Raw genomic sequence first — 20,404 nt, 5'->3', positions numbered from 1 at the left:
ATATGACACATTTGGGCTTAATGATGTATTTCCTTGGAATTCAAGTCCAATAATTAAAAGTTGAGATATTTATTTCTAAATAAAAATATCTCAAAGATTTATTGAAAAATTTCCAAATGAGTAATTGCAAACCAATTTCTACTCCAATGGTCATAAACGAGAAGCTACAGTTGAATGACAGCGCATTGAAGGTTGATGAAAAAACATATCAAAGCTTGATTGGTTCCTTAATATATTTAACCAACACAATGTCAGATATTATTTACCCAAACAACTTAATTTCAAGATTTATGTATCAACCTAGCGAGCTACTATGCAGCAGCAAAAAGAATTTCACGTTATCTTCAAGGAACCAGGAAATTCGGCATCACACATGTAAAGGAAAAAAATAGTGACTAGGTAGGTTCGACTGATGATCGAAAAAGCACCTCCGGCTATGTATTTAGTCTAAGATCCAAAATAATTTTGTGGGCAACCAAAAAGTGAAAATAATGGTTGCACTTTCGCCGGCAAAAAGTATATTATATTTTGAAAACAGATGCTTAATGTAAAGTAATATGGTTAAGAAGGCTATTATTAGACCTGCAACAAACTGAAGAGACTCCTACAACTATTTATTGTGACAACATGTCTACGATTGCTATGACGAAAAATCCAGTATTTCATAACAAGACCAATCATATTGAGTTACGACATCATTTTATTCGGAAACTTATCCAAAAATTCAGGAGAAAATCATTTGCAGTTCATATACACACTAAAGAGGAATCGGTGTATTTATTCGCGGAGACCATGACAACAAAAAAATTTCAAGGAGTTCAAAAATCACGTTGAAATTACAAATTAAGAGGGGGTATTAAAAATAATTTGTAATTTTATTAATGTAAAATATTTATAAAAAAAAAAAAAGGCGACTCTGAAATTTTGTGGAAGGTATAGTGTCTCACTGTCTCCCAATAATAATGCATTTGCTTAAATTAGTGCGGCCATTTTAAAAAAGACCCCATATTCTCGGGAGGGCACGTGCCAAATGACCGTGCACTCCTCCTATATATGGCTCCACACCCCTATCCACATTTTCTCGCAACAAAAATTTTCTTCTCTCTTCGGTTTTTTGTTTTCTTTTCCATTCCTGCGCGGAATATATAGTTTCTCAAGATGAAGCGCTTTGCTTCCTTCGGCAAGAAACTGCAGCATCTTTGTAGTTTCTGGCGTTTCAAACTCGCCCGTTTCTGCAGATCAACCTGCTTCCTACTCGAGTGTTCCTACCGCTGTGTCCTCCTCCGCGTGAATCCTTTCTTGTTTCACCTCTTTTATTTCATCTCCCTTTCCTTCCTGGGCTTCTGGGTTCTGAAAGTTATGAAGCCAAGAACAGACCCTTTCTTTCGGCCCAGGAACTTGGATTTGTTCTTCACTTCGGTATCGGCCGCGACGGTCTCGAGCATGTCCACGGTGGAAATGGAGGTTTTCTCCAATGGCCAACTTATAGTATTAACCATACTGATGCTCATAGGTGGAGAGGTCTTCACCTCCATGGTTGGGCTTCACTTGAAGGCCTCCAAGCTCAAGAAACCCGCATGGACGACTAAAACCGAAGGCAGAGTCCTCTCGATTAGCAGCAGCAGCAAGGGTTCTTCGAGTACTCCTAGAAACATCTACGACAACTCGCATAACCAAATGGAGCTGGGGTTGGCAGCCATGCCTCCCGAGCCAGAACGCACTAGTACTGGCGATGAGCAACAGCAACTGGGGGAGACCAATATGGATGGCGCCGAGGATGAGGTAGTTTTGAGGTACAAGTCAATTAAATTTCTGGGTTATACAGTGTTGGGTTATCTCACGGTGGTTCATGCGGTTGGGGTGACGCTGGTTTTAGCTTACGTGAGGATTGTCTTGAGCGCAAGAGATGTGCTGAAAAGGAAGGGCATTCAGCTCTTCACGTTCTCCCTGTTCACCACGGTTTCCACCTTCGCCAGCTGTGGATATGTGCCGACAAACGAGAACATGATAGTTTTTGGCAAGAACTCGGGTCTGTTGCTGCTGCTGATTCCTCAGGTGCTCCTGGGGAACACCTTGTTTCCTTCCTGCCTAAGATTTTGCGTTTGGGTTTTGGGAAAATTAGGGAAGAAGAAGAACAACAAAAGACTGGAGCATTGTTCGAATTGCAGCGAATACGTGTTGAAGAAGAGAAGGGAGATAGGATATCTGCATTTGCTGCCCAGCCTGCATTCGTGGCTTCTGGTGGCGACTGTGGTGGGGTTGATAATGGTGCAGCTGCTGGTGTTCTGCTGCATGGAGTGGAATTCGGGGGCCCTGAATGGGCTCGACTCTTCTTATAAAAAACTCGTGGGGGCTCTGTTTCAATGCGTGAATTCCAGGCATTCTGGGGAAACTGTCGTAGATCTTTCTATTATATCGCCGGCCGTCCTCGTCTTATTTGTCGTCATGATGTAACTCTCTCTCTCTCTCTCTCCTTAGATACCAAACTATATCTTGTCATTGTGTGAGAATTTTAAAAATCTCTCTAAAGAGTAGGACAATTTGGTACATTTGTTGTAAATTAATTATAAAAATTAAGGAATCTGATACAAATTTGAGGAAATATTTATTTTCTACAATTAAATGCTTAAATTAAGAATTAAAATTTTGTTTGTTGAATATTCTAATAATTAAAATAAATTATTAAAGTCTGATTGAATGCAAATTTTTTTCAAATAAAAATTAAAATAAATATGATTAGAAGAAAGAAAATATTAAAAATATATTCCACTAAAAAAATTAATTACAGTTATTTTGCTTAATTATTAGGAATCTTTCTGTTTTTATTTAAATTTGGTGTACTCAATGATTTAATCTACAATGGTGAATCCTAGATTGAAAAAAAAAATTACAAACCCTTATTATTGTCTATTCTATCACTATGCTGCAGCAAAAACAAAAGAATTATATATCTATATAAATATATATTAACAATTCCTTGTGAAATTTTCTACATCTACTAATAGAAAATTTGTTACATTCGGGTGTATAAATTAGATCTAACTTGATTTTGCTATATGTATGTGTTTAAATAAATTAGATAATTTTTTATACACATGGTAAAATTACGTCAGATTCATTATATACATTTGGTGTATTTATTATTTTCTTTCACTAGTAAGTGCTTGTCTACATATAACTGGATAAAAATAAAAGTCAAAATCTTCTTATCCTATATTTGATGAAGGGACCTTAGATTTGCAGCTGTATTAGATTTGAATAAACCACAGAGTTAAATTATATTCAAATTTATTCAAATTCATTTAAATTTAAATTTAAAATCTGAAATACATACTCCCAAACACAACCTTATAGTACACAACCCGAAGGGAAGCGTAGGGCTATGTACAACTAATGGATGGTGTGCATGATACACATTCATATCATTGAATTTTCTTAATTAAATAAAATCATTTATGAACAAAGAACGAAATCATTTACTTTATCTCTGTTGATTTTTGTCATCTAACGACTAAAATCAACTTTCGACCGCCATGAAATACACATATAAACCACACAAAGCTGATATAAAAAGAATACGTGAAAGCAAACTGAAGGGATGGTGGAGGGCATGAGCAGGATTGGGTTGTCTGCACCTCGCCAAAGCATTCTCCCCCTTTCACTTGAGACTCCAAAGCTTCTCTTTCACTCCACTGACATCACAGAACACAAGGACATATATTAACTAAAGTATTACCTCTCCCGCTTGACATCATAGATTCATAGGTTCATAGACTGCATGTGCAGATCGACTAGCTCAAGTTTAGACTCTCTCTCTCTCTCTAGCTGCGTGCTTAAGTTCAACCCATCTCCTTCTTTCTCATCTTAAATATTTGGAGCTTTCAATGACTACATTATAGAGGCCTTACCTCAATCCCTTTCTATCAGAGCCATATGCATTCTTCTGAACCTCCTCCCAAAACCACTTTAAATATATATATATATATATATATATATAGGTTTGGAAACTAGTTTTTCTTTTTAAAAAAATGCATTATTGCTCTGTCATCGTCATCAGTATTTAATATATAAATATATATAACTGAACAACCAATTCAAGTCAAGTCAAATTACGCCAATCTTTGGCATGTTTTATTGGTTAAGGTTTTATAATATGTTCTGTAAAACATATAATGTATCCTATTATTTTGATTGGTTTGCTTCTTATTTACTCTGACTCTTGATTAATTAGTACATAAGATGCAATATAAATTAAACTCCCGGCTTAATGCATTTGTTTGTGTTCTTTAATTGACTTGAACACTTAATTATAACTAGGAAACTCAAAGAGAATAGGTGTTATTTTTCAGCTGTACCATAAAATAAATAAGGATGTTTGTTTAGTCGTCCATGCCCAAAAAAAAAATTGAAGCCACCACCTTGCCATTTATTTTCAATTAGCATAATTATATGTAGGTGTAATTTAAATTTAAAAAAAAATATATGTGAGAAATGATAATTGAATTTGTAATATACCCACACGCATGCAGGTACCTTCCCCCATATACTTCTTTCCTACCAAGAAAGGAAAAGAAAGAGGAGTGTGCAGAGATGGGCGAAAGGAATAATAATAACAACAACAGCAGAAGAAGAAGGGGGAAGGGCGGGGTGGTGGTGGAGAACATCCTATTCTCTCAGCTCTCATATCTAGTCATCTTCATCATCCTCATTTGCATTACGGAGAGGAAGAAGATGAAAGAAGATCCACTCAATTTCAGTGTCCTTAACATTGTGGTGGAAGTGATTAGGTATGTACCTGTGCGCCTTAATTCTTTTATATACAGTAATTTGCATTTCTTCTTCGTTATAATTTTCTCTTACATGTGTATTAATCAATGCATGCTGCAAGAAAATTATACGGGAAACCTCCCCCTCCGTGCGTCCGTGTGCCCGTATTTTAAACATGGAGGAGGAGGACCCTTGTATAATTTCTCCTCAAATACATATTCCGCTTCGTGGATTCTACCTATTAAAATAGTCAAGCATTCACCGTTAATTAATGTTAATTTATTTGGATTTATCTATAAAATTAAATCAAAATTTTTGTTTTTGTCCAACAAATATTCTTCATCCAAGTTACTGCCAAATATCTTCAAAGTGAGAGTAAATTTCTCATTAAACTTTATATTTAAATATTTTATCTATTGCATTAAGTTTACCGTATAAAAATGGACAGTACACCACTACTTGGGGTGGGTGGGGAAGAGAGATTTTCCAGTTTCAAGACCCACATAAACTGCTTTGCGTCAACCTCCATCATCCATACGAGTTTCATGTAACAAGCCACCTAAAATTGGAGGCACGAAAGATTAGGTCAAGCTGAGCTAATCATGGAGTTTAATGGGGAGGGGGGTAGATTCAAATTTCATAAAATTACTCTAAACCAATAGAGTCCAATCTATTTTTTTATAATTTTATTACTTTTATAATTAATAATATATATTCTATACATGTGTGTGCGCATGTGTATATATATTATATTTAATCGAGAGTTTGAATTAGTTATTTTATTTTCAAATCTAAGTAGTGCCTCCTCGCGTGTCACCACCAAGGCATCTTCAAAGTGAATGCTTCTGCTCTAATCTTTTTCCCTACCGAATTTTCTAAATTTGAAATTTAGAAAGGCAAGAGGGTGATCCCATTTTCCACAATTTTCATCAACCATAAGGAGAGGAATGAGTGATCGAGAGGGTTTCTTTTGGTTTTTAATTAATTTATATTCTCCGATTTGATATACAGTAGGAGTATCTTTTTTTTTTTTTAGATGAGCATGGGACCCAGGCATGTTATACCGCTTCCACTTGTTTCCCTTCAATTATTAAAATAACAAGAATAATAAGAAGCCAATCCTCAAAAGCATATTTTTTTCCAAGCGTGAAAGAGGCCCTCATCATTAACAAATGCACCATCGACATTACCTTCACCCAAATATGAAAGAGAGTGAAAAGATGAGAAGGCAACAGCAGTTAAATAAGGAGCAGAGGCCAAAGGGGAACATAATTAATTTATGCATGCCATATGTCGTCGTCCACATTCCAGGCAGTGACCACCCACCGCACCCCAAGCATTTTAACGTCCGTTTCATATTTGCAGTGCTTACGGCAATGTGGGATTCACCACAGGCTATAGCTGTGAGCGGAAACTGAAGCCAGACAGCAGTTGCCAGAATAAATGGTTTGGGTTCTCCGGAAAATGGAGCGACGAGGGCAAAATCATTCTCATTCTTGTCATGCTTTTCGGGAGACTGAAGAAGTTCAATATGGATGGAGGCAGAGCATGGAAGCTCGTGTAAATTGCAAACACCCTCCCCAAAAACCACATTGTACTGTCATTAGTCTTCTAGGAGTATCTCCCCCCGCCCTCCCCAAAAAAATTGCATCTTGTAAGAGAGCCCTTGTATTAAGTGCATGTCAGCATGCAATTTCCCTAAAAACTTAGCAGATCGTAGCGCGAGATGAACGTGTGTACGCTCAAATGACACGTTCATCTGTTTAACCCGCAAACAAAACAATAGAATTGGTTGATCCTTCAACCGTCCCAATTCTGGTCCCATACAATTTGGCAAGAAGCTCTCACTACAAAAGGGGGGGGCTGCACATACAAAATCATGCCCACTAGTATTAGGAACATTAGTGAAACAAACCAAACATTGTATCGATATATGCTCATAGAAGGGGTTCAAATTCACTGTTTGAAATTTGGCGACTAAAATCAGTAAGAATTAATTCTAATAGGAATTTCCACGCACCTAGATTTTTCCAACTACCTTCAGCTGGGTTAAAATTTAGTTACCTACCAAATTCAATACAAAATAGTTCCCACAATAAACTAACAGCAGCCAACTATAACAGCCAAAGACACTACCCTTATGTTGCGTTTCGGAGCATGGATTTCAAACCCTGAGTTTGGACTTGATTGGATTTAAAGAAATTTCAATATAATTTTATATTACATCTTATCCAAATTCAAGGTCTCTCCAAACATAAGGCTATAGTATTTGAAACCGTTACTGGGATCCCAACGCAAGATCATGCCAAGCATCTCCATTGATTGTTTGAGTCTCTTCATCTGCTCAATAAAACAAAACAATATAGTTCATGCCAACATACAGAAAAAATATAAAATATATTACCATCAAATTTTAAAACCAAACATTATCACAATCAAGAAGGTATTTATTTAAAATAGTTCACCATAACTAATCTAAGACTATCTAGGACTATTTAACAGCTTAATATCAAATAAGTTGTCTACTGTTTTAATTTGAAGTAATTTGTCAACATGCAAGTACTTTCAGCAAGAATTGGCGGGCAAATTCTATAAAGCGATGAAAAATAAAGGGCAAAGATAGAATGAGGTTAAAGTTGATTTTGAAGAAAAGGTAGCACGGAGCAAAGGCTGTCTCCATCAGCTCAGGCAAAGGTGGCTTGTAGGTGACTGTATTAGTGCAATCAATAATCTAAAACAAAAGCAATGCCAGCAGGAATTGCTGTTCTTTGAATGAAAGAATGCACCAACTGAATGCAGAAGATAAAAGATATCATTCTTGAAAAACTCTCTTCAATGTCATGGTCTGTTTTTTTTTTTTTTTTTTTTTTTTTTTGTTTTTTTAACTCATGGGGTCTGTCTGTTACAGGATCCATAGCAATTTTTTCAAATCAGGAAAAAAAAAGGAGAATTATCAGAACAGCAAGAAAAATTTACAATGAAGAGGACAAGCAATCCCCAATAAGAAACAAAAAATAAAATACAATCAACTCAACAAAGCCTTCCAATTAGGCTTAAACATCCTCGAAAATAAAAGACCTTGAAACAGCCACACTAGAAGCCAACGAGATGCCAAATGCCGCATTCTATCCCACAGCATGGGTAAAGATAAACTCTTGCTGAATAAAATATGCACATCTCCTTCCAACCAAATCCCCCACAAAAATGCAAAAGAAACACCACTCCACAGCCCACCAGAATCCTCAGTTCCCAACTCCTGTAGAAGAAACTCAGAAGTACCTCCACCAAATTCAGACACGCCCAAACCTCCCCAAGTAATTCAAAAACTTTATTCCACAAGTCCCAAGAAAATGAACAGTGCAAAAATTAATGGGAAACGGTCTGAACTGCTGCAGCACATAAAGCACATGTTACGAGACAAAGCCTTTGAAGGCCTCCTACTCTAGCAAATTGTTGGAATTAACTCTAGTAAGGACTACCAACCAGACATTTTTAATCTTAGAAGGGTCATTAGCCTCCCATACACATTGATGAAGAGGAAGGAGGCACTATTCCCAATAATATGACTGAAAAAGGACTTATAAGAGAGTATTCCTCTAATGATTCCAAGACCCACACCCTAACATCCATCCATCCTCCATCTCCTCATCATTCAAATCCCTTTTAAAATACAAATCCTAAGAAAATTGTTAAGATGTAATTAAAATGAATGACCTAACTTGAAGATAGATCTCTCCCTCTATTTATAATACAAATGAAATACATTCTAATGACAATAATACCCTTACTAACTCTCACTAATTAACATACTAACACACTCAATAATAATAATAATACTAAAAGACATAAACAACCTCTTAACACTCCCCCTCAAGCTGGAGCATAAATGTCATATGTTCCTATCTTGTTACAAATGAACTTAACAAGAGCAACCCCCCCCCCCCCCCCACCAAAAAGATGATTTGGCAAACAAATCAGCACTCTACATGTCCAACTTCACATAAGCGGTTGTAATGAGCTTTTGCACAAGTTTCTCCTTAACAAAGTGGCAATCAATTTCAATGTGCTTCTTCCGCTTATGAAAGACCGGGTTGGAAGCAATATGAAGAGCAACTTGATTGTCACACATCAACTTCATAGACTGAGAATGAAAAATACCCAATTCTTCCAACTTGTTCTTCAACTAGACAACTTCACAAGCAATGTCAGCCATAGCTCTATATTCTGATTCTGGACTTGACCTTGCCACCACAATTTCTTTCTCGCTCTTCCAAGAAACCAAATTACCACCAACCAAGATATAGTACCCGATTGTGGATCTCTGGTCCTAAGGCGATCCAGCCCAATCTACATTTGTATATCCATAGATAGAAGTGTGACCCTGATCACGATATAAAAGACCTCACTCAAATGCACCTTTGAGATATCTCAAGATGCGAATTACTACGTGCCACTAACTTGTCCTTGGAGAATCTAGATATTGACTCTTAACAGTTGTTACAAAAGATATATCTGGCCGAGTGACTATGAGATAATTCAACTTTCTAACAAGTCTCCAGTATTGCCTAGAATTAGGTAGCAAATCACTCATATCCAGCACTAACTTCTTGTTAAGATCCATGGTATATCAATCGGTTTATATCCCAACAAACCAGTTTTATCCAATAGATCAAGAACATACTTTGTCTGTGACAAAATAGTTCCGATATGAGATCTAGATACTTCTATACCCAAGAAGTATTTCAACGGTCCCAAATCTTGAAATTTAGTTTGTAGAAAAAGTTTGAGACTCTAAATACCTTTATCATTATCACCTGTAATAACAACATCATCCACATAAACAACAAGAAGGATCCAAATCGATGAAGTATGATAATAAAACATGGAATGATCCACAACACCGTCGAAGACCAAACTCAAGTAGTCCAACACCAAAACGACCAAACCATGCTTTGGGAGACTATTTTAAACCATACAAAGCCTTCTTGAGCTGACACATTAAGTCTAACTCCTCCTGAGCAACAAACCCAAGAGGTTGCTTCATATAAACCTCCTCCTCAAGGTCAACATGCAAAAAGACATTTTTCACATCTAACTGATGCAGAGGCTAGTGACAAGTGTAGCCATGGAGATAAGCAATCGTACTGATGTAAGTTTGGCAACCGGAGAAAAGTATCAGAATAATCCAGACCGTACACTTGAGTGTATCCCTTAGCAACAAGATGGGCCTTTAGACGAGCCACAGAATTATCAAGGTTGACTTTCACAGTGTAAACCCAACGACAACCAACCACAGACTTGTCAAGAGGAAGAGGTACCAAGTCCCCAAACCCATTGTCATGTAAGGGAGGTTGTTAAAGGGATATGGAAGGGGCATTGTAAGGATTGGGTTTGTGTACCCTCTTGAGGGTCAACGAGTGGCATCCTAGTGCTGTGGGAGACGTTCTATTACCAAAGTGGATAGTCTAGTGGGTTTTTTTTTACTCTTTCTATCTAGTTATAAGTGAGAAATTAGAATCAATGGTGGGTTTCTTCGGTGTATGGTCCTTCTAGACTCTCTTAGGGGCTCTTCTTGGGATGATCTTTACTTTGATTCTAGCTTTTGCTCCCCTTTGTGGATCATGGATGGTGATTTTAATATGTGGTGAGGTTTCCTCTAGAGATGAAAGGGGGAGGTAGGTTTACTACAACTATGTAGAAGTTTGATTTGTCTATAAGGAAGTGTGGATCAAGGGATCTTCCTTTGGGTAATGCAATTTTTTCATGGTCAGTGGGAGGGATGTGGGTGGAACTCATAGAAATTGACAAGTTCTTAAAAGCATGGTTCTTGGGGTCCTAATCTCTCCCAAGTTGTTTTACCTAGACCCACCTCTAATCACTGTCCTGTCTTATTGGAATCAAGGAAGGTTTCTTGGGGTCCTACTCCTTTCAGGAAACTGTGTGGCTGGATCATGGTTCTTCCCCGCCTCTAGTGAGGATTGAAGAATTCTTGAAGTAAGGATGTGGAAAGGGACTAAGAAGGGTTTAGATTTATGAAGACGTTGAAAGAAAATTGAAAGAGTGGAATAAGGAGGTGTTTGTAAATAATAGGTTTAGAAAGGCTAGTATTATACGAGAGTTGGAAGAATAAGATATAGAGAAAAAAGTTGTTACTCTCTCTCAAGGGAGGAGTTGAGAAGGGTTTCATTGAAGAATGAATTGGAAGGAGTGATTTTTAAGGAAATGAGAAGTTGGAGGTAGAAGATAGAGTTTAACTGGATAATAGATAGTGATAGGATCGCCTCTGAGCTCACTAATTTTTATTATGACCTGTTTTTTGAGGAGGATGAGAGCAGACCAATGGTGGAAGGCTTAAAGTGGGATTCTCTATCAAATAATAAGAAAGCATGGTTAGAGAATTAAGGAAGACGAAGTGAGACGGTCTTGGGATAGAAAGGGATAAAGCTTCTGGGTCGAATGGTTTCAATTTGGCTTTTTTTCCAAAATTGTTCAGCATAGTCAAGGATGACTTGATGAAGGTTTTTAATGAATTTTACTAGAATGGGATTTTAAGAAAGAGTATTAATTCTACCTTTATAACTTTGGTGCCAAAGAAAAGTAGGTCTATTAAGATTTCTAATTATAGACCTATTAGTCTAGTATCTAGTGTTTATAAAACAATAACTAAAGTACTAGCTAAAAGGTTGAGTGTGGTGCTTGATAACACTATTACTAAGACCAAAGTGCATTCATAGAGGGGAGACAGATTGTGGATACCAATTTAATTACAAATGAAGCCATTGAGTAGATTCGAAGGAAAAAGAAAATAGGGCCCATATTTAAGCGAGACTTCAAAAACACATATAATAGAGTAAGTTGGAACTTTTTGGGTAAGATTTTTATGAGGAATACTCTTGGAGAAAGATGGCATCGTTGGGTAAAAGGTTGCATGTCTATTGTGAATTATTTGGTGTTAGTGAACAGCATGCCTAAATCTTGATTTACAACGAGAGGGATTAGACAAGGGGCTCCTCTTACCCCATTTTTGCTCATTTTTGTAGCTGATGTTTTGAGTAGGATGGTTGATAAGGTTTTGGATAATGGTTTAGTGAAAGGACTAGGAGTGGGGCAGGAGGAGGTTATGGTTTCGCACCTTTAGTTTGCTGATGACACTATCTTTTCATAGAGAATCATAGGCCTTCTTTTTTTGAATATTTTGGGGCTTCTCTATATTTTTGAAAGGGTTTTGGAGCTTAAGATCAATACGGGGAAGGAGCAGTATTGTGGCAATTAGTGTGCATGTTGAGCGTGTTAGGGAGTTATCTTTGGAGGCAGAGTGTGTTGCGTAGGAGTACCTATCCTATTTAGGCTTTGCTTTCGGAGGGTTAACCCTAGATCTATTAGTTTTTGGGATTCAATTGTCGAGTGAGTGTCTAAGCTTTTAGATGGGTAGAAGGGTGCTCTTTCTTCTTTGGGAGGTAGGATTATACTCATTCAGGCTCGTCTTTCTAGTATATCATTGTATTTTCTTTCTATTTTCAAAATTCCTACAAGAGTTGCTCACAAGATTGAGAAAATTATGAGAGATTTTCAGTGGTCAAGGGTAGGGGGTTTAGGGACCATTTGGTGAGATGGGAGATGGTTTGTAGGTCCAAACAGGAGGGTGGTTTGGGTCTTGGAATATGGTGTCTAAAGGAACAGCTCTCTTGGCCAAATGGCTGATGGCTTTTGTGGCTGTTAGAGGATTCTTCCTTGTGGCATAAAGTTGTTAAAAGCAAGTTTGAACTTGATGAGAATGGAAGGGATACTAATTTGGGTTCTTGATGTTCTTCGAGAAGTCCATGGAGAGCTACTTCTCAGATTTATCCTCTCTTTATTCCCCATAATAAATTTTAACTACATAGGGGTTGTAATATCTGCTTTTGGAAAGACCTTTGGATAGGGAAGCTTGTAATATCCTCTCTTTATCCTCGCCTTTTTCGTCTAAGCTCAGGGTTAAATGATTATGTTTCTTCATTTACTATAAATCTGGGTGGTCTTTTATCTTCTTGGGATTTTCACTTCGCAAGATCCTTGAATGATAGAGGAACGGAAGAATTAACCTCCTTGTTCGTCTTGTTGAATAATTGTCAGGTCTCTTTGGACGTTGATAGTTGATCCTGGTCTTTGGATCCCTCAGGGTGTTATTTTTGCAAATCTTTTTGTGAGTTCTTGACTAGTACTAATTTTTCCTTTCCTCTCCCACCCCCCCTCTCTCTCTAAATTAGCTCCACATCATCTTTTCTTGCATTGTGATTTTTCCTAGATGGTTTAGAACAAGCTATTCAATTATTTTGGAGAAAGTTAGGTTTGTCTAGAGACAATGGAGGAGTTTTTGGCAATTTCTTTTGTCAATTTTGTTAGGAAAAAGGAAGGAACAACATTATGGAATTGTCTGTGGAAGGAACGTAATGCAAGTATATTCTTAGGGAATAGTTATATTTTATATCGATGTGGAAGAAGATTCATTATTTGCCTTCTCTTTGGTGTGTGGGTAATGGAAACTTCAAGGTTATGAGCTTTTTGGATTTTCAGCATGATGGGCGCTCTTTATTGACTTATCAAGGTGTGCTAATTTTCTTGTATTGTTCATTGTGCCTTTTGGTTTTTCCTTGCTGTTTTCTTTGGGGTATCCCAGGGCTTGTTAAGGAGATGTCTTCTCTCATGATTGTACATTCTTAGTCTATCAATGAATTTCTTTTGTTATTAAAAAAAAATAGTACAAACGTCATACTTGGCTTGCTCAAGAACAAGCTCCTAGCAAGTTGGATATTGAATCAGACTTGCTTTGCATGAGTTCACCATAGGGAGCAACTCAAAGCTACTCTTTGATTGGTTAAACTTCAACCAAATCAAAAACATCTTTACTTATCGTGGTGTGACCGTGTTCACTAGGACGCAGAGGTTGGTATGGTCGCTCTTTGTCTCAAGAGCCTCACATGTTCTGGATAGCAGTCTTATTCATCAACGACTAAGTGGAACCTTTTGTGGCATATGACAAAGGAAAAATCCTTTCCGATTATTTATGAGTGACAGATGTATTTCAAGTAGAGTGCCTTGATCCAACAAGATAAAGATGTCAATGCATACACACTTGAGTTTTACAAATCAGTTGCCTGGTGTTCTTTCAATGAAGATGAACAGCTAAACATAAAACAGTAACTTAAGGGCCTTTGTTATGACCTACGCATTGAGCTACAACCCTATGACTTTCATTCTAAGGATCAAACCACTACCTTTACTAGGAATGCTGAGAAAAAGAGCGACCATTAGATGGATACTTGACAGGAACTATCTATTCCACATGAGCCACCTCCTGCGCCTACCAAGCCACTTGATTCTAAATGGGTTGAACATTTTTCAATTGATTTAGAATTGTTGCAAAAAAAAAAAACATTATTATCACCATTTTCATACAAAGACTAATGTTACCATAGTAGAGGCTACAAAAGATCCAGCATGTGCTTGGCAGGTCTCAAATGATGATCAGACTGTGAATGCACTTGAGTTTTCACGGATGAATACAGAGAGCAATATTAGCTAAAGCATGTCTCGCCTAATTCAAGATCAAGTTCCTTTCCCACTAAAGAAGGAGAATGATGCAGAACCAAGCAAGAGTTATTTTTCCTTTCCTAATTTTACTGTATTTTTGTTTGTTTTATTTAAGGTATTTTTATTAGGGAGATTCTAGGATAATTTAAGGAGCTAGTCTTCTAGGAAATTATTATTTAAGGAACTCGTATATTAGTTTATTTAATTTTCCTAGTAGTTTTAGTTTATTTAGGAAGCTAGAACTTTATTTTATTTAGATTTCTTAAATTAGTTTGATTATTTTCCAATCATTACAAACCTTTAAATAGCCTCTTATGTAATAGTTCTAGGGGATTAGAATTGAGAATTGAAGCTGCTGGAAGCTGGCAATTATGCAGCATAATATTTTTCCACTCAAGGCCTAAATTCATCAATCTATGCATAGAAACAAATCTACACACCAAAATCAAGGTATATCATCAAATCAAAGCACTCATACTTTATTTTTTACAAAATAAGAAATCACATTACTAATATAAGAATATGATGAGTCGTACTAGAGTCTTCTGTATCATCTGCCCGAACAACAGCTACTGGCGGCAAAGGAAGATCTGCAATGAAACCAGACAATTATTTTTATTTTTACATTTTTTTTGTAGGATTATATTTCACAAATGATGTTATCAAGAACAAATCAAAGAAAACTATGAATTGAAAAAACAAATGCAACCAGAGAGAATAGTGATGTAGAACAAAAGGCAAGACCTTGGGAAGATCCTCACTGGAAAATAATTAAGAAGAGTTGGCTCAAGGAATTGTTGAATTAAGTTAGTAGTTTACTATGTGTTTAGTTTAATAAGTAGAGTATGTGCATTTGGGGGCTTGTTTGTAGTATTTGTGTATTCTAGGGTATGTTTTTAATGTAATGTAGGTTTAGGGCTTCACATGTAATCTCACGTGAAGAGGCTTTCTTATAAATAGTGTGTGAGAGCCATGTTATTGGCAGTTGATGAATTTGAATAGAAGTGAACATGAGTTTCCCCCTCGTATCTCCTCTCTACTCCCTTCCCCTTCCTTCTTCTCTTCTAATTTCTCCATGGCTGCAGAACCCTGATGCTACCCCTGTATCAAATAAATTCTTTTTTTTTATATACCAAAACAATAAAAGTAAAAGAGGAAGAAAAGGGACGGAGGAGAAAATTTATTTAAAAAAAAACTCTGTTAAAGAAAAGCCTTTCAATTCCATCAAACATTCATTAAGCACGGTATTTGAAGATCCTCAGCCACAGCACTCGAAGATCACAAGGAAGCAAGAAAAAACTATTTTATCCCAAAGAAAACTCAAAGGAAAGTTGACTGATGAAAATCAGAGTATTCTTTTCCAATCAACTACATCAAATCATAGTGATTGCTTCCACAGCTCAACAAAATCCTTGTCACTTTCACCCTCCCAAAACCCCCAAAACATGTTTGTAAAAAACCATTCAAATAATCTGAGCACACCCACTGCTCACCAAACACTGGAAAGTCTATTCCACATAGTCCAGGAAAAAAAAAACAAAAGATAAGTTAAGAATGAGATTGATCATTATTCCAATACATCAAAGTATTATAAAAATATCAAGAGATGATGACTTATAAGACAGAAACTGAGCACATACCGTCATGTGGGAGAGTATCTCTCATCCATTCCTCATCCACAATATCTATCAACATTCCCATGCTTAGCTCTGCCATTTTCCCTGTAAACAGCATCAAAAACGATATATTTCAACTTCTCTTTAAAGGTAACAGAAAGTATCAAAAGGTGTATGTATTTGAACTTCCCTGTAAAGGGTATAAATTTCACAATACGGGACCCATTACACATCATTTGGATGGAGAGAACTGGCTTCTTGATGGAAAATAAACGGAACTCAAAAAGAAAAAGAAAAAGAAAAAGAAAAAGAAAAAGGAAAGGAACAAGAGGTTATTAAAAGAAAGGAATAATTTCATGTGACCATTGCTTTTGTATGATGTGATATGATTTACAGGATGTTGAGTGGGAAATGATATGTTAAGTCATCTATTTTACAGTATGAGCATATGCACGACAATTATTTAGAACAAGGGAACACTTGGAAGAGGTTGAAGGGTGTTTTTAAAATTAAAATAGCAAACCAGCTTTGAAAAAACCCCTTTCTAAATCTAATAGATAATAAATGACAGATGCAGTTATAGGAATAATCAAGGGGGGAAAACAAAGATAATTCTCAACCAAAAACATAAAGCCACAACGAAATTTTTGAGCTCTGCAACACCAAAAAAAAAAAAACAAAAAACAAAGCAAAAACAATGAAACTTCAATAAGTAAATGAATATATTTTTTCATATGAGAAACTGTTATCATTTTTTTTTATTTTGCCTTTTCTAACATGATAACAGTTTGAAGATTGCTTCTCATATCAAAGTAAGGAATTTGGATGAACTTTGTTTGAGGAGAGAAATAAATTCAAGCATCTCCTCTTGGCTTTTTATTTTGGGTGCAAGATTTAAAAGTACAAGGTATACCACACTGCCAATTCCCTCCACTACATCTATTTAATTTTCTTTCACTAGTCAGGTGAGGAGGGACTGAATTGAATGTCTGTACTCTTTATTCAGTTGGCCTTACTTTACTTCTCATTCTACTAATCTTCTCCAACAACAAAATATTTGCTGTATGATTATCAATTTTTTTGTACATTAGGGTAGGGACTCTTAAAACAGTTTTATGATGAGAACATTGTGGAATTTTAGTCATGGTATGGTTCATTATAAAATTTTATCGCAAAAAATATTGCGAAGAAGGAGATTTCAACAATATCAAAAAATAGCAACAAAAAATATCATACATTTCAAAAAAAAAAAAGAAAAAACATCAAAAACAGAGGATAAGGAAGGGGAATGGCTGGGTTCATGAGAGAAGAAGAAAGAAAAAGAAAATCCACATACCTGCAGTATCTTTGATCAGTCGATAAGCATCATTTGGCGACCAGTGAGAGAAGGGAAGAAGGGTTGTGAAGAACTAGATATCTGGTGTATGAGAAGAGAGATGCAAGAGATGGGACAAGCATGGATATGGAGTATTTTGGTTTTATGAGGGCATTTTCGTTCTAAAAAAAATAAAAACTACAGGCTAGGGCTGCAAACGAGCTGTGCCGAGCCAAACTTCAGCATGTTAAGGCACGGCTCAATAGAATCAGAGCTTGGCTTGAGCTCAGGCTCGGCTCAGTTCAAGCTCAAGAAGTAAGGCTCGAGCTCAACTCGGGACTAAAATTATTGGCTTGGGCTCGAGCTCGGGCTCGGACTTGGCTCATAACAAACAAAAATAAACATGTATCATATCATCATATAGTTTTATCTAAATATAAAGCAGATTCCCTAAACCTAATTATTTTGAAATTTCAAAACAACAATTAAATATGTATCAACATATTACTGCTTAAAAAGGTATTAATTACTATCAATCAATCACCTAAAATCATAAAAGATTCAAAGCTGCTGCCCGCAAAGAAACTAATTAAACCATTAAAGCTTGTTCATCTAGTTTTAATATTTCAATATAGAGAAAATAAAATAAAGAACATTCTGCGAACCTATGAAATAATCAGGCAAAACCAAGCAGCGAGAGCAATAACAATGAGTATAATTCGTTAACTATAAATCATAAACAAAATTAGATAATATTGAGTTTTAACAATGTAACAAAAGCATGCATAATTAATTTGCTTTCTGTTGTATAAAAGACGCTCCATCTAATTTGTTCACAATATTTCTTGTTACCATGCAACCAGAAATTAGTGAATTTTCAGGTTCTAATGATAGTCCCACAAAGAATATGTTTCAGAACTCAGAAGGCATAACCCAGCCTGCCATGTTTATGAAGCAACAACATTGAGTATGAATAGGTCGCCTTATTGTGAAACAATGAGTCCATAAACAGAGAGAAATTTAAAAAAGGAAAAAAAAAATAGCAAAGATTGAGATAGTTGTAAGAAGAGATCGGAGGAGAAAGTTACCTCAATCGCGTGGCTGAGGGGCTGCGCACTTGCGTTTGTGCTGCCGCTGGGCTCCTACGGGCTATGAAGCCAGGGACGGAGACGGGGAGAGGCAAAGTAAGGAGTCCAATCCGTGAGCAGAGTCGCAAAGGGGCGGAGCTTAGACGCACCTGCCGACTGGTAACAGGGTAGCAAAACGACTATAGTCCAAAGTGAAACTGTGAAGGGACAAAAATGTAATAGAAAATTATATTAAAATTTGGACCGTATCGGCACTTGCAGGTTGGGCTTCGGCCAGTCTTGGCCCTTAGACCTGGGTTGGGCTTAGCCAACTATTATTATAAGTATAAATTATAATTGAACCTATTTACGAGCCCAATACTGAGCCTCTTAACGAGCTCAGTTAAGCTTATAACCAAGCTGCTCACGAGTCGAAATAAGTCGAGTCTATCTATGTTCACACTTTGCTCATTTATGAACCGAGTATAAAAATTGGGCTTGAGAATCGCTTAAAGATGTAAGTAGTTCCGCCCATGAATGTGAGTACTCTACATATTTGTTCATTTATACACACAAGTATAATGAAGAATGTAGGATTTTTTTAAGTTACAACTATTACAACTCGATTAGTTAACTTTTTAATCCATTCGGGTGGTCTTATTATTGTATAGAGTTGCTTTTATAAGCCTTTTTTATATAAGATATTATTAGTTTTTGGGGTAATAGGAGATTGTATTGCGCATGGATTATTCCCACTCCATACGCCCTTCAAACCCTCTCATAATTCAAATATGAAAACTATAACCACTAAAATGATCCTGATAGAAAAAAAAAAAAATCATTAATGAGTGTTACTACATAACTTATTTAAACAATTATACGAGACGTAAAATTGGAAAATTAGGTGTCATGCCTAAATATAAATACATCATTTTTTATTGTTTTTTCTGCCAGATACATAAGCAAGTAAAAAAAAAATCGCATATATGAAAGTTTTCCTACGATGTCATTATAAATAGTTTAGTCAAAAATTAAGTCTACTTGCCTTGTCCGACAAAAAAAAATAAAATTTGACAAATAAATAACTGTCATAATAAAATTTAAATAAAATAACATGGATGTTTCAAGTTTCAACAAGAAAAATGACCCTAAGAGACAAAAAAGAACATGTGCGAATTTAAAAAAAAAAAAAAAACAACTTATATGTCAATCTTCCAACAATGCCATTGTAGATAATTTAGCCATAAATTGAGCCTAGTTGCCTAGTCCAATAATGAGGAATTTTCCCTTGACAAATCAAGAAATGTTATATATAATAGAATACATTATATTAAACTATTTATCAATGTCCTTTTGAGTTCTAGAAGTTACAACTTTTTTTATATATAAAACAAGATAAAATAATAGTACAAGTATAATAATATGTGCACATGTAGTTATTTCATACATATAGTGTTTCAGTTTTGAATAATTAAAATGTATTTTTGGGAATTTATTGAAAATGAAGGATAATTGACCAAGTTCAAGGAAGGCATGCATGCTTTTTTGAGCGAGTCCAATATTCAAAATATTTCATTGTTTAGGATAATATAAGAATATATATATATATATATATATATATATAATATTTTTAGATTTAAAAATGGGGCCAATATAAGTGGGAAATAACTTTTGTGGTTGTCTATTAGGCTTAATTTGTGGATCTACACAAATCTCTATGTCGCGACGTCCCAGTGCAAAGCCCTGGGAGGTGAGGGAATGAAATATGTGATTTTTGAAAATTTTGAATTTGAAATCACCACTAACCTATTTTTCCTTGGTGCGGTTAGAACACCTAATTACTACTCATTTAATTGATCTTTAGACTAATCCTAGGGTAAGGAATTTTTTCAAGTTTTCCTATGATGTCATTATAGATAGTTTAGTCATAAATTAAGTCTAGTTGCCTAGTCCGACAAAAAGAATTTTTTTTGACAAATAAATAATTATCATAATAAAATTTAAATCAAATAACATGGACGTTTCAAGTTTCAACAATGAAAATGACCCTAAGAGACAAAAAAGAACAT

The 20,404-nt window shown here is 35.9% G+C and overlaps 2 protein-coding genes across 2 annotated transcripts; one reads left to right on the top strand and one right to left on the bottom strand.

Annotated features, from left to right (window-relative positions):
- Positions 1-1,158: 1,158 nt before the first annotated feature.
- Positions 1,159-6,332, top strand: LOC131166780 (probable cation transporter HKT1;4). Its single transcript, XM_058125351.1, has 3 exons — positions 1,159-2,450; positions 4,530-4,787; positions 6,133-6,332. The coding sequence occupies exons 1-3, from the start codon at positions 1,159-1,161 to the stop codon at positions 6,329-6,331; spliced, it is 1,749 nt and encodes a 582-aa protein (XP_057981334.1). The 3' UTR covers position 6,332.
- A 460-nt stretch (positions 6,333-6,792) lies between these two features.
- LOC131165798 (anaphase-promoting complex subunit 13) lies at positions 6,793-17,500 on the bottom strand. Its single transcript, XM_058123886.1, has 4 exons — positions 17,290-17,500; positions 15,978-16,058; positions 14,874-14,927; positions 6,793-7,107 (listed from the first exon to the last, which is right to left on the bottom strand). Exons 2-4 carry the CDS (start codon positions 16,051-16,053, stop codon positions 7,046-7,048), a joined length of 192 nt encoding a protein of 63 aa, XP_057979869.1. The 5' UTR covers positions 16,054-16,058; positions 17,290-17,500; the 3' UTR covers positions 6,793-7,045.
- Positions 17,501-20,404: the final 2,904 nt, after the last annotated feature.

Source organism: Malania oleifera, chromosome 10, assembly GCF_029873635.1.
Source record: "Malania oleifera isolate guangnan ecotype guangnan chromosome 10, ASM2987363v1, whole genome shotgun sequence".
Taxonomy (NCBI): Eukaryota; Viridiplantae; Streptophyta; class Magnoliopsida; order Santalales; family Ximeniaceae; genus Malania; species Malania oleifera.
Note: the sequence above shows the minus strand (reverse complement) of the source record. Positions and strands in the feature narration are given on the sequence as shown.